This window comes from Dasypus novemcinctus, chromosome 25, assembly GCF_030445035.2.
Source record: "Dasypus novemcinctus isolate mDasNov1 chromosome 25, mDasNov1.1.hap2, whole genome shotgun sequence".
Lineage (NCBI taxonomy): Eukaryota > Metazoa > Chordata > Mammalia > Cingulata > Dasypodidae > Dasypus > Dasypus novemcinctus.
Window position 1 is genome coordinate 1,166,203 of NC_080697.1, and position 12,170 is coordinate 1,178,372.

General features: G+C 36.5%; 1 protein-coding gene across 1 annotated transcript in view; it reads left to right on the top strand.

The window, feature by feature from the left end:
* Positions 1–11,136, top strand: part of LOC101421613 (zinc finger protein 705D-like) — a 48,561-nt gene extending 37,425 nt beyond the window's left edge. The window contains exon 7 of the mRNA XM_071211872.1: positions 7,591–11,136. Coding sequence (XP_071067973.1) covers positions 7,591–7,594 — 4 coding nt within the window. The 3' untranslated portion in view covers positions 7,595–11,136. The remainder of the gene's footprint in view (positions 1–7,590) is intronic.
* The last annotated feature ends 1,034 nt before the right edge of the window (positions 11,137–12,170 follow it).

Genomic DNA, 12,170 nt, shown 5'->3' on the forward strand with positions numbered 1-12,170 from the left:
GAGAGAGAAGTGAGGAAAGGAGAAAGGGAAAGGTCAGATCCCTAAGTGTATTATTTAACTGCAAAGAGGATTCCTAGCTTGAAACTTTTTTTTTACTTGGTTGGTAATATTGCATTGTCTCCTGGTCTTTTCTCCCATTTTATACCCCAAAGTCCTTTTTCCTTTATTTAGGTTTTTTTCTCTTTCTCTTTTTCTTGCTTGTTTCCACCCCTTTTTGCCCCCCCTTTTCTGTTTTTTTTTTCTTTTCTCTTTATTCTTTCTTCTTTCTTATTTTCTTTTCTTTATATAATAGGTGCTGCAGGGAGCACTTTACATTAACTGTGTTTCCTCATCCTCCATTTCCTCTTTTCTGTGTGTATTGATTTTGGTGACCTACACTATCCCCTCTCCCCCACATCTTGCTATCCTTCATCATCTACTGTTTCTCTTACATTCCACCTCCCTTTCTTTTGCCCCCAAATTGATTTACTTTTTATTTCTAATAACTTTGTTCTGTTTTCTGTCTTTTATCCACTCTTGATATTATTGTCTTTCTTTTCTCTTTCCCTCTCTCATGAAAATACTGGCCTTTTAATTCATACTGTATTCCTTCCCATAGTCAGTTGACTATCTCATTATAGGTACTCTACTTATTGCTATAACTCTACACAACTTACAACTTACATGAGTCTAATATCCATTCTCCTAGATCTCACATTGTGGCTCTGTTAACATTTATTACCAATACTACTTTATACATTTTATTTTCTTACTCATTTTGCTTTCCCAGGCCCTAATATTTTCCTTCAAAGTGAACTTAGCCAGCAACAAGAAAATAGAGTAAGAAGAATAAAGTGAGAAAGAGAAGACATAACACACACAAACAATAAGTAATTAATTCCTAAGACTAGACAAAGAAGCTCAGGAACTGATTAAACCCATCAAGATAAAATGATGACCAGACAGGAACAAAAAACTACAAACCAAACCAATAATCAGGAAAACAGCCGAATCCAATGAACAAATGAAAAACCAGGAAGGGGAGCAGAACATTGGGCAAGTAATTAAAGATCTCAAAAGATATATTAGACACCAACTTAATGAAGTAAAGGAAGAGATAAACAATATGAAGAAAACACTTGGAAAGGAAATTGCAGACATATGCAAAAAGATAACAGATATGATGGTGATGAACATCACAGTTCAAGGAATCAAAAATACACTCTAAGCAAATAGCAGCAGATTAGAAGAGGCAGAGAAGAGAAATAGCAACGTGAAAGACAGTGCATTTGAAATCAAACAGATAGTAGAATTGATTGATAAAAAGATAGAAAAAATCCAGCTGGGACTTAGGGGCCTGGATGACAATTGAAAATACACAAACATACATATTATAGGCATCCCAGAAGGAGAAGAGAAGGAAAAGGGGACAAAAGGGGTGTTGCAGGAAATAATGACTGAAAACTTCCCAAATCTACTCAGAGAGTTGGATGTACATGTCCAGGAAGCACAATGCAGCCCAAACACCATAAAATCCCAACAGGCCCACCCCAAGATATACTTGTCAAATTATCCAATGCTAAAGAAAAAGAGAAAATTCTAAAAGCAGCAAGAGAAAAGAGAACCATCACATACGAGGGAGTCTCCATAAGATTAAGTGCTGATTTCTCAACTGAAACCATGGAGGCAAGAAAGCAATGGTATGACATAGTCAAGGTATTAAAGGAAGCTGGAAAGGGGGGAGTGACTTGCCCCTTTCCAGTGAGTCCACACCTTCTATTCATAAGCCACATTCCTTTTTGATTGTTGTGCACCCAACTGCCTGGAAGGGGGGGAAATGAAGGGGGTGAAAAGCAGAATCAAAATAAATGGCAGTAAAGTTCCCTCCCTAGGGTGTCAAAGCCAAAATACGTTTGCATTTTGCCCAGGTTCTTAGAAGGCATTGTAGTAACTTTAAGTAAGAGAATGTGTTCTGTGAAAGTAAAATTTGTCTTAAGGATATGAATAATTATAAAAGTTTAACAAAGCATTGTTTATCATAGTGGCAACAATTAAAAACCACAGCAGGGGGGGTACTGGGTTCCTGGCCAGTGGTGCTCTGTTGTGGTCCCTAGGGGAGCAGCGACAGTCTCCCAGGTGCAGCGGTGGGGATCGGGAGGGAGTGAGGGTTCAACAGTGAGCCCCTGATGCTAATGACTATGCTTGTGAGCTGATAAGCCTAAAATAAGAACAAGGCCTAGAGCAGCATTGTGCCTGGGAATTTCCTCTTGTCAGCCTTCATGTTACTCAAATGTGGCCAGTCTCGAAGCCAAACTCAGCATGTAAATGCAATGCCTTCCACCCAGCGTGGGACATGACACCTGGGGATGAGCCTCCCTGGCACCGAGGGACCACTATCAACTACCAACTGATGATGCAACTGGAAAATGACCTTATATGGAAGGTTCAATGTGGATCAGCAGAATATCCCTGCCTACATAAAATAACATGACTTTAAAATGCTGTTTGACCTAATGTAAGGGGGAAATGGAAAGGAGAAATGAGTTTATATGGCTACGAGTCTCTAAAAAAGAGTCTGGAGGCTGTCAGAAGGATTGCCCTTATGCACAACTGAGCAGAGTCTGAGAGACAGATAAAGCAGATACAACCCCCAGATATCGGTTCCTTCGAGGGCTAAAGAGACCCATGGGAGTTATGGTCATGGCCGATGGGGTTAACTACCAGGTCAGATGGCCCCTCTTTGGAAATGGTGTTTATATGTGATGAATCTGGACTCAGATGGGATCTCTCTTCATAAGACTTTCATGCTAATGTGCTGGAGGTGCAATTAGTGTTGGGGTTTAAGATATATTTAGGGGATTTGAATCTCTGGACTGACAATGTGATAGCCAGGTCCTGAGCCTCAACAGACTCCAGCACCTACAATCTGATTTATTGGACTTACCACACTCAAATAAGATGGAGTTGAAGAAGGACAACCACCACACCATGGAGCCTAGAGTGATTACAACTGAAAGTGGGAGGATTGCATCCAGCATCCATGTGGAATCTGAGCCTCCTCTTGACATAGAGGTGCAATGGACACAACCAATTCAATGTCCACATAGAAAAGGTGGCATTGGATTGGGAAAAGTGGACATGGTGGCTGATGGGTATGGGGAAAGGCAGGAAGAGATGAGAGGTGAAGGCGTCTTTGGGACATGGAGCTGCCCTGGATGGTGCTTCAGGGGCAATCACCGGACATTGTAAATCCTCACAGGGCCCACTGGATGGAATGGAGGAGAGTATGGGCCATGATGTGGACCATTGACCATGAGGTGCAGAGGTGCCCAAAGATGTACTTACCAAATGCAATGGATGTGTCATGATGATGGGAATGAGTGTTGCTGAGGGGGGGAGAGGTGGGGTGGGGGGGTGGGGTTGAATGGGACCTCATATATATATTTTTAATGTAATATTATTACAAAGTCAATAAAAAAAGCATTGTTTAAATTAAGGTATTTAAATGGCTAATTGCAGAAAGTCATTATTAAACAAAAACTGAATTATTAATAACAATAAAAGGTAATTTTATAACAAGAAAGCTTTTCTTCGGCAGCCAGCCTCCCCTGCCAACTTGCTGCAAAAAAAACTTTCTGGTATTACATGCAACTAAGTATTTAAAGTGAAGAAAAGTTCATTATTTTAACAAGCTTGTTTAGTATTAATGGCAATTATATATTGTAAGAACTTTGCCTGGTAACTTAGTATGTGGGATATATGGAATGTGTTTTTATTGTTAAAGAAACAGAAGATGATTTTGTCCTAAGATAAAATGATTGATTATTGGAAAGAGTAGAGTGTGGGACAAAACCTGAATGGATACTGAAAGTGTAGAAGGTTTGTGGAAGGAAACTTTTATGATTAAAATTGAGTAAGATCAGTATACAAAGAAAATCTGTTTTATCAAAATAGCTTCTTGTGCTTTAACCTCATCATTTCCTCAGTGTTTGAAGAAGAGTCTTACCTCTTTTAAAAGAACATAATCTAGAAATCAAATCCTGAAAGGTAGCTTTTTATTTCAAACTAACTGCAAGAGATTTATTCTTTTACTTTAAAGGAAAAATTAAAGTAATGGTTAAGTTCATTTAATATGTTATAAGTCGAATGAAAGGTATTTAAAGCTGTTATAAATTAACAGTTTTTTAAAAAATTAATAAAAACTGTAAGAGAAAATAATTTATAAATGCATTTATATTATAAAACAGTGAAAAGATAATAACTGAAATTATAGCTAAGTGAATTTAGCCTGAAACTATTATTTAAGTGTAAATTCTAAACTAACCTTTCCTTTGTTTATGGTTACTTCAAGCCTAACCTCACCCCTTGCCTTTGCCTATGGTTATTTCATAATTGAGAAGAGCTGGGACAGCACTGTCTCCTCTTCTGGTATTAGTAACCCTTTCTCTCATGAATTCAAGTGTAAACTAAATAAATTGCTGCCTGATGGAATAAGGTTAAATGACCACTGGAGTTTTATTATCTCCAAAATCAAAAAGGGGGGTAGTGGGGGAGAAGTCTCCTGCCCTGACGGTCAGTGTTTCTAAGAGTAGTAATTCATGAGAGAAACCAATCTGTCTCCCTGAGGCTTCAAATCATCTCAGTAAATATATATAAGATTAATCTTGTTGCTTATCCAAAATTCTGCTAATTTCAAAGTAAAATATAAAGTTCTGAAACAAAATGGTGCTACAGCATTGAGAACATTTTGGTTACAATCCATTAAGAAAGAAAATTCTTGTGTAAAACTGCATGGTCATAGTGTAAAACTGCACAGTCATAGTGCAAATTAAGAAAAGTTTCAGGAGTCTTTGAAATGTTTTGCAGTCACACTTGTTTTGTAAAAATTAGAAGTTTAACTAAAGTTACATTTTTGTGTCAAGCTATTCATGTTTGCCTATTTGCTCAAATTGTTGAGGCCAAATATGCAGTTATATAAGTAATATATATTTCTGGACCCCAAATTAAGCTAAACAGTATATAAAATAATGCAAATTATAAGTAATATCAATGAGTTGTGTTTCTGTGTCTCTTTGTGTTTGCCCATTTGCTCAGTGTATGTCTTCATACATCAGAATAATATCAAATTAACAAATGAAAATTCTTAAATGAGCTCTATTCAAATTGTTAAAAATAAAATATGCAGTTATATATGTAAATATTCTTATAGCCCAAATTAAACTAAGCAGGATGAAAAAGTCATAGAAATCTGATTATAGAAACAATTGGGAAAGGGCCTCCTCTTTGCAAAAGCTTTAAAGGCAAGACTAGGTATGGCAGATTAAACCTATATACTAGGCTAGGGAAATAAGAATGAGTTTGCCCGGCAATTTCCCAGTTTAAACCTTTTGTCAGCCATAAAGTGTAAAAAACAAAAACAAAAAAAAAACAAGGATTAGGTTAGTTTTCACATAAAGGAAAAAAAAATGATGTTGATTGGTATAACCTGGTGGCCTGCTGGCTCAGTCTCCCACTCCCAGGTTAGACAGCAGTAGGGAGACCAGCTTAGGCCAGTCCTATGGGCAGTGAAAGGATTCCCAAGAAGGAGCTAGGTCAGTGCCATTTCAGCACTAAATTCTATTCCTTATTTAACAAAGGGGAACAGGTAAAAACTAAAATGGTTGGAATGTGATAGAGGAAGCAGTTAAATCACAAACTTTTGCGTGGGAAAGGTAGATCTCAGATAAGCTGTAACTTCTGAAGTATCTAATCTATGGAAAAACAGAGGAAGAGTTTGTGTGCTAGGCTTAGGGGTATAAATTGTGTCATTTTTCTTTGTTCGGGGCACCAGCCATATCTGGCTCTGTGCCCCTTCTTGCAAGATTGAGAATAAATTCTTTTCTTCTCCACAATCTGGTGAGCCTTATTTTCTTCCAGAAGATTTCTTTCCAACAAAATTAAGGTAATTAGTGGCTCTATTAAAAAATTTCAGTAAGTAAAGAAAAGTCCATAAAAACTATGGAGAAATCTTTCCTGGATTATGATTAAAAAATTAAGTAATTGTGTAATGTGTTTTAAAACCTGGTACTCAGTATGCTTTTGAATTATTCATTTTCATAACTTAAACAAAGAAAAGAAGTTTTTAGCTCCTGTAAGGGAAAAAGAGAACATTCTTTGCATAAACTATAATGGTTTCAATTTTATTTAACTTGAATGTTAATCCCCCATAGTTAATTTATAAAATAAATTAACATTATATGTACGAAATCTTTAGAGTAATGAAAATTGTAAGTTCACATTGGTGAAATTAGGCTAAAGGAAAAAGATTGTAGATATACTCTCTTAAATAAATAGAGTAAATTTCTTTGGTAATTGTAATTTAATAAGCTTATTTAAACATGAGGTGGCTAGTTAATATGGTTATAGTCAATTATAAGAAGTTTGTAAAACATCTGCCAAACTGAAAATGTTTAAATATTTACTAGTTCTAGAAGTCATTGTTAACTAAATCTTAGCTTGGTATTGGTAGCAGAAATGACTTAATGATAATAAAACATGTCTGAATGCCACCGCAAAGTACATATTTAAGTAAATGGTAATAAAGTTATCTTGATTCTATTGGAAATCTTCTGTTTTCATTTTAACAATGAAAAATAATATTTTTCTGCTATTACTAAAGTAAAGTACCTACTGTTATCTTCATAGTAAAATTGTGTAAGTAAACAGTCATTTGATATATGTGTTGCATTAAGTTGTTTAAAATATATAAAAACAAGGAATAAACTTTAACATTGTCAAACTCTTGTGCACTCAAACCAGGCCTTGAATACATTACAGGTGGCCTCTCCATGTGAGTTATTGGCTAGGCTAGTCACTGACCCCTCAATTAAAAATATTTGCTATATCAGCCTCTGGTTCTGCTCCTGAAGTTGATGGAAACTACGCTGCAGTTTCAAGCTCCTGCAGCAGCCAATAATGACTTGGTACAGCCAAGTGTACAATGGATATTGCCTCCAGACTGGCACTATTCCATGGTGCCAGAGAGCACTATGCACCAGGCTAGTAGAATACTGGAAAATCTCTAAGATCAAGGATGCTGTGACTTGCTCACTGCATTGAAGAACATGCTAAGTGGAGCCATGATACCAGGATACCGTAAGTGCAACTTAAACACAATTGGCATTATGACCTGCTCTCATGGAGAGATAACATGTAAAGTATTACAAACCTGAAACTCAAAACTAATGATTGGAACTCTGAATCCTTAATCCTTATGCATTAAGTAATACATTAGTTAATATTAAGTGCTGTACTTTTATCCTGTACTAAATATATGCCTAATAATTATAACATTATCTTTTCTATTTTGGATCAAGTGCAGAAGTATATTAGACATGTTAAATTCCTGGTAAAATCATTTTCTAAACAGTTAATAAACATGCCTATAGAATAAGGTGGCAGTCTCAGCTAGTCTCAGTCAACTTACTATATTCTACTGTACTCTGCTGTGTAGCAAAGGTGAGGCTTGCTTGCTGATGGTGATTCACCTATTGAACAAGTCAAATTGCTAGAAATTGTACATTTAAAACTAAGGCATAAAAAAACATTCTGTAGTTCTGATCACTCCCACAGGTGATCCCACTCAGTGTTCTAATCGTGAATGAATCCAGTTGCCCAAGGAGTGCCAGTTGACCAGAAGCATCTGACAGAGTAAATGAGTGCCAATCATTAAACAGCTTGGAATGTGTCTTCAGACAAAGCTAAGTGTCTGTTGCAATTTCTATCTGAAGATGAATAACTTAAAAAAGAATATATATGCTGTTCCCACCAGCTTTTAAGGAGTGCCATCTTTATAGGCACCTAACCTTGTCTACCTCTGTAATCCAATGTCCTCTTTTAAAAATGGTATTCCAAATTTTTAATTAAGTTTGTTTCTTTCAGAGTGAACATCTTATTAACCATATGAAAACTTCATCCAACTTTGTACAGAATGCCAGATCTATCTTCCTCCAGTTAAAATAAATTAAGAGTTTTACACCTTATTAGGCAATGACTACAGCCCATGGCCAGCAGGAAGCAGTTACAGAAAAGAGATCATCTCCCTTCAGCACCCCTTTTAAATTAAAGGTGTAAACTCTAAAGGGTAAAATAAAATTAATAGATGGATCTGGAACCTGACTGGAAATCCACGTGAGCGCCAGGGGCCACAGAATGACTGCAGGACACCCCTGCCCAGGATTCTGCTGTCCAGAATGAAAACTTCTAAACTTTTAAAAACAATCCTGGATGCTACACTAAAGATTGATAAATAATCAATCAAAACAAACAGCCATCCACCTCATAGCTCCAACAATAATTATGCCAAAGCTTAGCAAGTTAAACTTTGGCAAAGGGGAGAAATGATGTGGGCTATGGGTGGGAGGCTTTTTGTCTCTTCAGAGATAACCTAAGCTCTCTGACTTGTGGGTGTGATGGTAAGAGGCTGCAGTCCTGCCCTTGGTAACAATGGCAAGGACTCCAGTCCCAGGAAACAGTTTAACAATGCAAGGTCTATAAACTTTAAGTATTTAGGGGAAATGCAAACTAAATATGCTAAAAGCTTACCTAGACCGTCTGAAGTCCATGCTAAAAGCTTACCTAAGATGTGTAAGATATATATGCTAATTGAAGCCTATTGAGAACTGAAACAAAGGGACCATTTGGCCTTTCCTCTCTGCATAAAAGGGATTCAAAAATCTTGTTCAGGGCTTGGGATTCAAACAGAAAGCTCCCGAGTCCGGCCAGCCATCAATAAACCATTTTTCCTTCTTAAAATCATTCCTGAGTCCTGGCCTCTCTATACACAAATAATTGAACCTCTCTCAAATTCTACAACAGTAGCAGGGAGCCCTGGGTAAAATGGATCAGAATTTCTGGTGTTTCCCAACCCTTTTTACCTTTTTTTTTTTTTTCACTTGGAGGAGCATACCAGCTGCCTTGGGGAGAGCCTGGGAAGAAAGGAGTGGTGAATCTGCTGAGAAAGCCCAATTCACCTAAATACCCTGGGATAGGAAACTTGGTCTGGGAGAAGGGAGTCAGAAAATCAGCCAGCCCTCTCATAGCACACCTAAAGGAGAGGGACTGTAAGAGGTGCTTTCCCAGCTTCCAATATACTTAGGGCTCCTCATGAGGTGTGGGTACTCTCTCTCTGGAAATTAAGAGTCATTGTTTTCTGTTCAGAGCTGGTTCAGCAAGTACCCACTTAAATCTCCCACTGGACCTCTCAGGCACCTTTACTGCTTCCCTGGGAGAGAGAGAAGTGAGGACGGGAGAAAGGGAGAGTGGCAAATCCCTAAGCATTTTATTTAACTGCAAAGAGGATTCCTTGCTTGAAACTTGCTCTGGTATTTTGTTGGTTTCTGTTCTTGTTTTTCTTTCCTCTTTATCCCCCCCAAGGCCCTTTTTTCTTTATTTTTGCTTTTTTTTTCTTGCTTGCTTCCCTCCTCTTTTTGTCCCTGTTTTTCATTTCTTTTTTTCATTCTCTTCTTTTTTATACTTTTTATATTAGGTGCTGCAGGGAGCACTTCAGAATTGCTGTATTTACTCATCCTCCATTTCCTCTTTTCTGTGTGTATTGATTATGGCCACAAACACTACCCCCTTTCCTCTACATCTTTCTATCCTCCATCATCAATTGTTTCTCTTACATTATACCTCTTTTTGTTTGCCCCCTATGTTTCTGACTTTTTATTTCTAATACCTTTGTTCTGTTTTCAGTCTTAAATTCACTCTTTATATTATTGTTCTTTCTTTTCTCTTTCCCTCTCTCCTGAACACACTGACCTTTTAATTCACACTATATTTCTCTGCATATTCAGTTTACTGTCTCATTATACATACTTTACTTTTCTTACTGTTATAACTCTATATACCTGACATGAGTCTAATATCCATTCTCCTAGACCTCACATGGTCCCTCTGTTAATATTTACTATCAATTCTACTATTATTCATTTTCTTTTCTTACTCCTTTTGCTTTCCCTGGCCCTAATATTTTCCTTCAAGTGAACTTAGCCAACCACAAGGAAATAGAATAATAAGAAGAAAGTGACAAAGAGAAAACACACACTCAAAAACAACTAATTAAACCCCAAACTAGACCAAGGAGCTAAGCAAGTGATTAAACCTATCAAAATAAAATGTTGACCGGATAGCAACAAAAAATTACAAATCAAACCAATAATCAGGAAAACATGGTCCAATCCAATGAACAAACTAAAAACCAGGAAAAGGAGCAGAACATCAAAGAAGTAATTAAAGCTCTGAAAACATATATTAGGAACCAATTCAATGAAGTGAAATAAGAGATTAAGATTATGAAGAAAGCACTTGGAGAGAATACAGATACAGAAAAAGATAATGGATATGCTGGTAATGAGCAGCACAATTCAAGATATCAAAAATACATTCTCAGCAAATAACAGCAGAATTGAAGAGGCAGAGGAGAGAATTAGTGAGGTGGAAGACAGTACATCTGAAATCAAACAGATAATAGAACTGATTGAAAAAAAGATAAAAATTCCAGCAGGGTCATAGGGACCTGAATGACAATGCAAAACACGCAAATATATGCATTATAGGCATCCCAAAAGGAGAAGAGAAGGGAAAGGGGACAGAAGGGATGCTGGAGGAAATAATGGCTGAAAATTTCCCAAATCTATTAAGGGAAATGGATGTACATGTCCAGGAAGCACAACACAAACCCCAAATAGCATGAATTGCAACAGGCCTATCCCAAGACATATACGTGTCAAATTATCCAATGCTTGAGACAAAGAGAAAATAATAAAAGCAGCAAGAGAAGAGAAAACCATCACACACAAAGGAGGCTCCATAAATTAAGTGCTGATTTCTCATCTGAAACCATGGATCAAAGAAGGAAATGGTATGACATAGTCAAGTTACTAGAAGAAAAAAAAATTCCAACCAAGAATATCTAGCAAAATTAGCATTCAGAAATGATGAAGAGTTCAAAATATTCACAGATAAAGAAAAACTAGGAGAGTATGCCAACAAGAATGCTCCCCTTTAAGAAATACTAAAGGTAGTTCTGTAGGAAGAATATATAAACAGACAAAGTTGAAGGGGAATGTAAGAGCAATTAAAAAGACAAAAACAGTAAAGAAAAATCAAACAAAATATGACAAATCCAAATCCAAAGAAAATATGGCTAATATAAGTAATTCCTTGAAAGTAATAATACTGAATGTCAATGGAATAAACTCACCTGTCAAAAGATTCAGACTGAAAGATTGGATAAGGAAATATGACCCAACTATATGCTTTCTACAAGAAACACATCTTAGATTCAGGGATTCAAGGAGGTTGAAAGTGAATGGCTGGAAAATAATCTTACAAGCAAAAAATAAACAAAAATATTCTGGAGTAGCTATATTAATATCATACAAAATAGACTTTAAATGCAAAACAATAGAGACAAAGATGGACATTACATATTAGTGAAAGTAATAATCTTTCAAGAAGAAAGAGCATAAACATTTATGCTCCTAACAAGGGTGCCTCCAAATACATGAGGCAAACACTGGAAAAACCATGTGAAGGAATAGATGTTTCTACAATTACAGTGAGGGACTTTAATACAGCACTATAAACTTTGGACAGAATATCTGAAAAGAAAGTCAATAAAGAATCAAAGACTTTGAACAATATATTAGAGGAGCTAGACCTAATAGACATACACAGAACATTACATCCAAATACAGCAGGATATACATTCTTCTCAAGTGCACATGGATCATTCTCCAAGAGAGACTACCTGCTAGGACACAGAAAAAGCCTCAATGAATTCAGAAAGATTGACATCCTACAAAATGATTTCTGTGACCACAGTGGAATGAAGCTGGAAATTTGCAATGGCCAGAAACCCAGACTTGGCATCAAGATTTGGAGTTAAAAAACACACTCTTAGGAATACAGTGGGTCAAGAGGAAATTTCAAAAGAAATTAATAACCACATTGAAATTCATGAAAATTATAACACAACATATGTGAACTTATGGCATGCAGCAAAAGCAGTATGGGAAGGGGAATTTATAGCCATAAATTCATACTTCATAAAAGGAGAAAGAACTAAAATTAAAGAACTAACTGCACACTTGGAGGAATTCACGAAAAAACAACAAATTAACCCCAAAGGAAGAAGAAAGAAATAA